Genomic DNA, 9,267 nt, shown 5'->3' with positions numbered 1-9,267 from the left:
CAGAGCACTCTATACACCATAACTCTCTTCTTTTCTGGGAGTGTCTAACTACTATCAATGGTGGCATAACTCCTCCACCCCTTCATTCACCTCCCTGCATAATTTATCAGCTGGGGAGAAGTGAAGGGAAGACTATAGACAAGTCATTCTCAACCAAGGTTCATCCAGAGGTTGCTAGAAGTTACTCAAACTGTGGCTGACTGACCTCTCATTTGATGGTGCTTACATAGTTCTGTGGCCATCACCACTTGGTAGAACCAGTTGCATGACTCTAAAAATGTTTAGTTGTCTATAAAGGTGGTATTTTATCAACCACCATAAGGAGGCGTTCTTTTAGCTCCCCACCAAGTTAAGAGGTCTTTTTCCCCACTGACCCCAAATAAATTAGTTTTATCAGGGGTTACCCAGGACCTGAAATGTATTTCAACATGTCCTGAGGGGTAGAAAGGTTGAGAAAGACTGCTACAGAACACCCCAGCAGTTTTCTAAGGACTATTTGGATGTTTTTAAAAGGGAAGCATTTGAAGGTCAATAACACACCTAAATATGGTAAATAGGCAATTAATGGGAACACTGATGGTCAATGAACGGTCTGTTGACAGAGTCTCTTTAAAGTGAATCATTGCTTTATTTGAAAATTTTGAAGTAAAAGTGCTGCTGTGATGTTTAGCCATCAAGTCAGGGCATCTTGCAATGTCTACTTTTAGGCAAGAAATTTCATTTTCAAATTTAAAACTAAGTTGAGTTCACGTTAAAATCAAAATATAATAGTATGAGAATGCAGCAAAGTGATGATGTTAAAGGTAGACTGAGTGGTGTTCCAGTGATTATTGTAATGATAGGAATCCATGACATGTGCTGGGTAGAATAAACTATTTAATTATATGAATTAAATGTCTATTTCCTAAAAGGATAAAAGTGTAATGAATGATTTGTTTTTAACACAAGGGCATTATATTGGCACGGTATTATTGATGCCTTTTTGTTTAACCGTCGAGGCCTTATAGATGCCTTATTAATGTTTATTGTTATTTGTATGTCTGTCGACGGTATTGTCTCCTGATGTCTTATTGTGGATTGCTAAATCAATATATATCTGCTAAAACTAAAAACGTGTTCTATTTTTCATTTGCCTATGAATTATGCTTTTTATAAAGTGTGAACAGTTCTATAATACTTTAGCAGTGGTAATGGAATAAGGGCAGTACCATTAGCATTGCATGGTGTTGGGATGACATAGTGGGGGGGGTGAGAATGCCATCCCAAAAGAGATGCTCAGAAGCAGTCATTTCATGACCATGACCTCCCTACAAAGCTGTAATACAGTTTACAAGCTTGTAATGATTCCACAAGCAATAATGCATTCAATGCTAAGGATGTGGACAATAAGCATCTGTCATTTACTGAAATATTCTACACCAGGGAATGTTTCAGTAAATGTCAAAATCACTGCTACAAAAATAAACCTATCAGTGTTTTTAGCCATTGCCTTTCTGTCTGGAACCAGAGCCAGAGCCATGGACTACGTCCCCTGTACGGATCGCGGGCTCAGGGAAGTGGGTGGGTTGTGTCTCTGGACCTGCGATGGGAGAGTGGGCGGGTTCTGGTATCATGCACGGTCTTGTAAATTTAGTGGTCCGTGGGTCTGAAAAGGTTGGCAACCACTGTTTTAGAACACAGGTGTCAAAAACAGGACCTGCGGGCTGAGCCTGGACCATGTGGACTTTTTTTGGCCTGCAGTGACTATGCTGCATCCAAGCACCAAACATTTGCTGGAAGGATGGCCCAGTCTCAGAAAGCTAGATTGAAGCAGGGCGGTCCACACAAGTGCCCCTTAGGATTTGAGTTTGACACCCTGTATTAGAACATGTGAATTTAAAGAAACTAGTTAACTTATTTCTAGAATTGATGCTCTTGCAACAGCTGACCAGGTATGAGACAGGAAAGACCCATTAGAATCCCCCCAGTTCATAATACAGGCACTACTGATTTGATTACTGCAGTCAAAACTAATGCGGGAGAATACACCACAGAGATCAACAGAGGGCTGTACAGAAGGAAAGCAAAAAGAGAATATCAGAAATCATGAAAAAGGAGGAATATAGTCAGTACATGTACAGATACAGAAATAATACTTGTAGAGACTACATAAGCTGGTGTTCACATCTGTGTGGTGCAGTCCCACAAGTGTTACTACACCAGACAGTAATGTATGTTAGGAAAGTATGGTAGTGGTCCTCACTCTGTCATTCATCAATCCACTAGAGAAGATTGATGGATGATGTCAGGGGTCTGTTGTACACATGATAGACTTTCAAGAACTCAAGATGAGTACACCTGTTCGTCCTGGGCGACAGCGTGCTAGTGTGTGTACCTTGCTATACATCCAGTCAGGTAGATCTTTTCTGTAATTACATAGGGCCAGGGTACATTAGGCAAGGCTTTTTAAAAGTCACATGGTGACTATTTATTTGCAATGCCCGTGTACACAATATATCACCACTACTGAGTTGGTGAGCATCACCTGCCCATTCCCAGTGTGCATATGCAATGTCCTCATGAGCATTAGAAATTACCCAACCCACTTTTGTTTTGACAATAGGCATTTGGCCGCCATACACATATCGCAAACTGAATGAGTGTGTGTGTGTGTGTGTGTATACACATACTGCCAATTCCAGATACTGACAATACACAGCCAATACCTTAAACATGATACACATCCTGTTGATACCAGAAACTGACAATGCACCAACCAAGGAATCTATCTATGTACTCTTGTGAACTGTTAAAATTATTAGTAAAATTCTTTATCAGTAAGTAAGGCAAATTGGTCTCAACTTCCTAGTTTTTCAGTGTTAATTCAGTGTTCTCAGTACTAACTAGTAACTGGGTCAGTCTCACAATGCCAAAACATCATCATCAACTTCTCAAAAGCAGCTCCTTTACTATAGAACTCCCTTCTAGGTGCCATTAGCCATTCGCTAACCCACTGTGTCTTTAAATGTGCTCAATGTGTGTTACTTTACAACATATCTCCCCATCACTAGACTTGCTCTAATTCACCCCATCCGTACTCTAGAATGTACTTGTATTTGGTACCCTGCTAAATGCAGAGGCCATTGTTTTTATTCAAATTTTTCTTTCTTATGGATGATCATTTTTGTCTTAACTGGGAGTTTCACTGCATAAGTTAACAAGTGATTTTTCATCCACCTAGTGATTTTTCATCCACCTCATCCAAGAACTAATCCACTTCCCAGTGACTTGATAGTTCCCAGTTTATTTCTGCTAGTTATTATAGAAGGGGCATTGTGTGGGGTGTATCCTGTGTTAAGGTGCAAAAATGGGTGCTAGGCTTTCTGTGCCTAAAGGATCGTAAATGTGCCTTCTAGTTGCACCCAGTAGCATGTTCAAATACATTGATTTATTTTGTTTCGGATTGAGAAGGGCAGCCCTAGGGGCCTATTTGAAAAGATTGCTACTTTTTTACCATGCACTGCAAAACGTCATGTGTAAAAATATATCCTGTTTTTTTCAAGTATACATCAACACAGCAAATTTGTGTGAACTGACATCATAATAAATTAGACTATTTGCCTTGTCCTTGTGTTTGCACTGCACTGCCCAACACTGACAGTGCAAACAAGTCCTTAGTTTATGTTTATCATCCTAATAACATCTCATGTAAGGGTCTTGGATGTTTTGGAATTCATGTAATAAAAGGTAAAGTGCTGTGTGCGGGTGACTGGGCGATGACAGAGATCCTGGGAGATTTGGGGGTTGGGGGCAGTTGGAATAATTGGGGAAGTTTTTTAATTTTAAGAACTGACATGGGCATGTTCTTACGTTTCTTGTATTTCACTTGTCATTAATTTTCCCTGGCCTGTAGCTGCCTCTCCACCTTAGGCTCTACATTGTATCCTGGCAGCACTCCAAATTATAATCCATTCCACATGTTCCTTGTTTTTCTTTTCATGTTAACTACAGAAACTCATTTTGTCAGTGACAGCCTTCTGCCTTCTCATTTCTCCCCCCTTATACATGTGCAACTCACAGCCCCTTTCCTCCTCTTTCCTCTTCAAATCGCCCTCCCCTACCACACACACTCTGGACACTGCGCTTTCCAGACACAGAAGAATAGACCTGATCCTGGGCCTGAATTGTACGCTGTGATGGATAGAAAGGTAAGTTACATAGGTTAATTAAGCCAGAAAGGGGCAGTGGGCAGGGTAGAAACTTTGTCCCCCTTTCTGAACACTAACAAAAAAAGATTTAAATAAGCACAGAGAAGCCACTTCATTTTTATTGTCAGCTCTGGCATTGTCCCCACAAAACCATAACTGTCTGACAGGCCGGTGCACAGCTTTGATAAAATGTGCTATTCCCGTTTACTATTTAATCATGAGGCTTATAGCTGGACCCTCCTTGTGTATGATCCATCTCTAATAAATTAGAAGCTATACGATCTATCTGGGAGGGTATACAGCCAAGACCCTGTCTACCACATGGGTAAATCAAAACTATTCTTTTTGTTTAACATTTGCCTATTGGTAAAAGTAAAATGTTACTTGCACTAACCTGGAAACCTGTACTGCCTTTAAACAGCACTCCTATTTTATTTTTCTTTATATTACTTTCTTTGTTAATTTACATTTATTTCTCAGTGTCTAGAGAAAAATTGTTACCTTGCACTGATCACCACGTAGTTAGTACTCAGGGAACCCCTAGCAAGGTCAGAAGTAATCCTAAGATTTCATGGCATCCTAGTTGAGAAACACAGCTTTAGATATTAGAATACATACAAGTATTACCAAATTATTATGAAACCTAAAGTGGTTAATGTATAATGTATACATACACAAAACCAAAGCCCTTGACCCTTTTTGCCATACCAAAAATGACTGGGAGACAATTACTGTGTTGGAGCTATGGCTTGTGTTGTCTTGGATGCTTCTAATATATATTAAAAAAAGGTCCAACAGCATTCAAGATCAAGGTAAGTAGCAAAGGGTATTGTTCCTAAATGGAGCATGTTGGTGCAATGAGAGGCATCTTTGAACTCTGCTTTTGTCTCACCATTTTCAGAAATATCATAGAATCTTAACATTGCCCTCAAACCTACCCTGGTACATCAGAGATGTGGACAACAGATCTATAATGCATGTCAATACAACTGAAATATGAAAGGTCAACATAAAATGCATTTATCATTGATCATCTGGAGGGAATGGAAAACTGTTTCTACTGACCAAGCATTTGTAACTCCTACAGAAGAAAGTGGGTGGTTAAGATTTTCCACAGAAAACCACAAACTTCATTTTTCGAGTTAAACTGGCCCTAGACTGTAAATGCAAACACTAGGATAAGTTCAGTCTTTTCTTTGTGTATAAAGTATATACAGCTGAGAATATGTTTTTCAGCATATGTTTGTATTTAGACACTTCTGTTCCTCACAAACAACCACCAAGTATAATTCTAAAAATATCACATGTACTGCTAATATGTTCCCAAAAAACAACTAGGGAGCTTAGTAAATATTAATAATAAGTCATGAATGGTTTCCTAAAACACAAGGTCTATGGAGTATAACAACACAGCTGTAATTTTGTGCTTGCAGCTAGAAATCTGGTATTCTGTTGTACTTTCTATGGAATTTTTCATTGACTTTATTATGTAGGTCTGCACTAGCTATAAATAATGTGAATTTTGTAAGTCCTATTCACATTATTGCACTATAATAATGGCTCTCCTACACACCTCCATGTGTGCAGAAGTACAGCATGGAACAACACATGGTATCCAGAGTATTGTGCTCTGATAAAATGCAGGCTGCTTTATTTTCATGGATTTTTAATTGGGCAGCCAAACACAATGGCCCTGATTTAATAAAGTTCTCCAAGGATGGAGAGAATGCACTTTCATCAGTGAAGCTGGGTAATGCAGCAAACCTGGAATGGATTTCCTAAAAGTCATTAGCTATTTGTTAACAAATGTTTTCAATTTGGGACCAGATCCATTCAAGGTTTGCTGGATCATTGATTCACTGATGAAATCAGCTTCACTGATGAAAGTGTATTCTCTCCAGTCTTGGAAAACTTTAATAAATCAGGGCCAGTGTATTTAAACATGTAAATGAGAATGGGCCTTTACACCTTCTTATAACCATATGGTTCCTTGTGGCTACAGGTGAGAAGATGGAATCCAGTGGAGATCCTAATTGTTGCAGTATGTTGCTGTCTAATCGCATCTGTAACTGGATGCAACAAAGCCCTCTGTGCAAGTGTTGTCAGCAAATGTCTCCTGCAGGTAAGAGAGGATTCTAAACTAATAGCTGTATTTGCAAAAAGAAAACTTCTGTAGAAAGAAAAAAGTTGGAAAACCAACCAGTTGGGACTGGCTACATTAAGTTTGAATGTGTGCTTTCATAGGCTTTATGTTAGTACTACAATATAGTGGTGCCTATGTGAAAAATTGTAATTACATTTCTAGGCTTAGCAAAGCCTATTATAGGGCTGTTGTATTACTGCTAGTCAGTCAATGACAACCAATCACATAATAACTTTCAGCTTGTGTAAAATACAAGATGGCATACTGTATATCATCTTATGAATAAAGCATGTTGCCTGTCCTTTGGCTCTTTTAGTAGTCTGAAAGTCTATTTAGGGTATATCTTGCAGTCTAGTCAGATATCTTTACACTAGATTATAAATTTATATGCATGGATAGAACAAACTAGGTGTACTCCTGTATAATCTCCCAAACAAAGAAAATAGCTATGCAGCCTCAAAACACAAAGCGCAGAGATCCCTTAGGTCCATGTCAGACTAGCCATTTTGTCAATGGCACCACCTTGACAGCCATAGGATCTCTAAACAGAATGGTCACCGGATTCTGCTGCACATCCTTTGCCAGGTAACAGCAGGATGCAATGCCTCTCTGCACCAAACACTAAGGGACTGATTTTATAGAAGCAGGTGAGATTCCCATAAATATCAGTGCTGTAACATAATTATTAAAGTGTCACAGTGCATAAATTGGCAAAGAACCCCCGCAGCAGCCTGAATAGGTCCAAAACTGTGCATGCTGCTCCCCGAAAACAATTTTACATATCTGATTTTGAAAACATTGTATGTGTCATCCTCCTGCTATATAATATTTTCTGGACAGACTTTCCATTTATGATTTATTTTATGGATTCTCTGTGCAGGAACTGTGTCAGTGCAGCATGAAAGGAGATGACTGTCCTTGCTGCCAGGATTGTACGATGTGTCTGGGAAGTCTTTGGGAACAGTGCTGCAGTTGTGTGGGTAAGTATGCCAAGATGATATCATTATGGATTTTAAACTTTAACTTAGTATGCAAATAGTATAAATTGTACAGACATTCACACACTCAGTTTACGTCTGATGTAAGTGACTAAATCTGAGGGAGTGCACAGTAAAAGAATTATATACATTAAAAATTCAGGCTTTTGAATCGTATCCTTGCCTAATCATATAATGAACTGTCAGTATATGGCTCCCTGTCAAACAAGTATCTTCCATTATATATGGGGGAGCAGAACACTGAAAATCAATAGGCGAGCATTTAATGTACAGCGCTGCCTAATATGTTGGCGCTATATAAATCCTGTTTATTATTATTATTATTAATCATAATAATAATAATAATAATAATAGGCGAGTATTGTTGCATCCAACGTCGGGGGGAGGGGCTGGGTGTCCCGGACTTTTATAATTATTATGCAGAGTGGTAGACTGGGCCCGGCATTCTGCAACCAAACAAGGAGTCATATTGGAACAGTTGACTAGCACAGTATCACTACAGCTAGATCCCAGGTTAGGGCTCTGTACACACATGCAATAATTGTCATAATTGTAAAACTAACGACTGCACGATGCATAAACGAGTGCTGTACATACAGTACCGTTCTGCTCTATAGAGAGGGGAGGGGGAGATTGACGGAGAGGCACCCTGCTGCGCTCTCTCCCCTTCACTTGCATTACAATTGTTTGTTGTCCATCATCCGTGGATCCGCCAGGACGGTTGATGATGAATGACGAGCACTGTACACACAGAAGATTCCCGTCCGATATTGGCCCTGAGCTGATTATTAAATGGAAACCATTGAAAGTGTGTACCTAGCCTAACTCCCAGTCAGATCTCCACCCTCCAGAATCACCCCACAATAGGCCCCACATAAAAGGTGTCCCAGAAGGTAATCTTCCATCTAAATATTTTACCTTCCCCATCCGCCCTATCCATAATTGGGCAACCCCTCTTTTGCACCAGGGAGGGAGGATCCTGTCTTCCTACATCTCAGTCCTATGTAGGTATGTAAAGCTTCTCATGTGTGGCTCCAAATCAAGGATATTGACCTCCTGGGAACCCCAAGACTGTTGAGATTTTGTAGAGTGAGATAGCTTACATGCGTCTTGCACTCTCATAGTAGGGATTTTGCACAGCAGCTGAGTCCCTTCAAATCCATCCACAGGGGGGATGGGAGCAGACAGACATGTCCTTTCAGCCATGCATTCATGTCTTAATGACCCCCCAGGGGACTTGTCTCCATTCTTTCTCTCATGCTGGGAGGAGGAGCTAGGTATCTCTTTGAAGGCACCCCAAAAACAGAGAATTATCTGGTTAGCTCACCACTCCTCCATCAGCAGCAGTTATCAGGAACTCAATTATAAAACCTGAACCAAGGGCTATGCTTGCATCTATCAAATGTACCCGGCTGTGTGTGAATGCTGTTGGAGATGTGTTAGAGAGGAGGAATCCATGTTACACGTTCAAAGCCACCTCTTTTTTTGTTTAACAATTCATGGATACCTCTGAGTATAGGAGATATCTGACCACTTAGCTATGCCTTGGACTTGAACATATGTGGCGGTTTCCCTGTTTAGTTGCATGCCTTGACCTAATGTAGTGCTATGCATTGTGCCTTGCTTTATGCCCTATAAAAGTAATACTTGTTCAATTGTTGATGTAACAAGGGTGCTGTATAATATTATCTTTGACCCTTGTCCTTTGTTTATATGTGTGGTTCCTACCCCCTTAATGTTAAAAATAAATAAATAAATACTGGGTAATATTTACATTTATTTATACATTTAGCTACAATAGAATGACATCACAGGTATGCTATCCTGAAAATAGGCAGAGATACAAACTACTGCAGGGAAATCTCAGCACTGAAAAACACAATAGACTTAACCTCTGAATCCACACTAAAGCTACGTACACACTTCCAATTATTATCGT

General features: G+C 39.7%; 1 protein-coding gene across 2 annotated transcripts in view; it reads left to right on the top strand.

Annotated features, from left to right (window-relative positions):
* Positions 1 to 4,092: 4,092 nt before the first annotated feature.
* Positions 4,093 to 9,267, top strand: part of LOC140333414 (twisted gastrulation protein homolog 1-A-like) — an 11,003-nt gene continuing 5,828 nt past the window's right edge. The window contains exons 1-3 of one of the 2 annotated variants that reach the window (XM_072415088.1): positions 4,099 to 4,187; positions 6,190 to 6,309; positions 7,211 to 7,310. In XM_072415088.1, the coding sequence (XP_072271189.1) occupies positions 4,176 to 4,187; positions 6,190 to 6,309; positions 7,211 to 7,310 (232 nt within the window). In that variant the 5' untranslated portion in view covers positions 4,099 to 4,175. Of the gene's footprint in view, positions 4,188 to 6,189; positions 6,310 to 7,210; positions 7,311 to 9,267 lie in introns of both variants that reach the window. The other variant, XM_072415089.1, reaches the window with a different exon arrangement.

Source organism: Pyxicephalus adspersus, chromosome 6 (assembly GCF_032062135.1).
Source record: "Pyxicephalus adspersus chromosome 6, UCB_Pads_2.0, whole genome shotgun sequence".
NCBI classification, from domain to species: domain Eukaryota; kingdom Metazoa; phylum Chordata; class Amphibia; order Anura; family Pyxicephalidae; genus Pyxicephalus; species Pyxicephalus adspersus.
The sequence above is the reverse complement of the archived record's forward strand: the minus strand, read 5'-3'. Positions and strand labels throughout refer to the sequence as shown.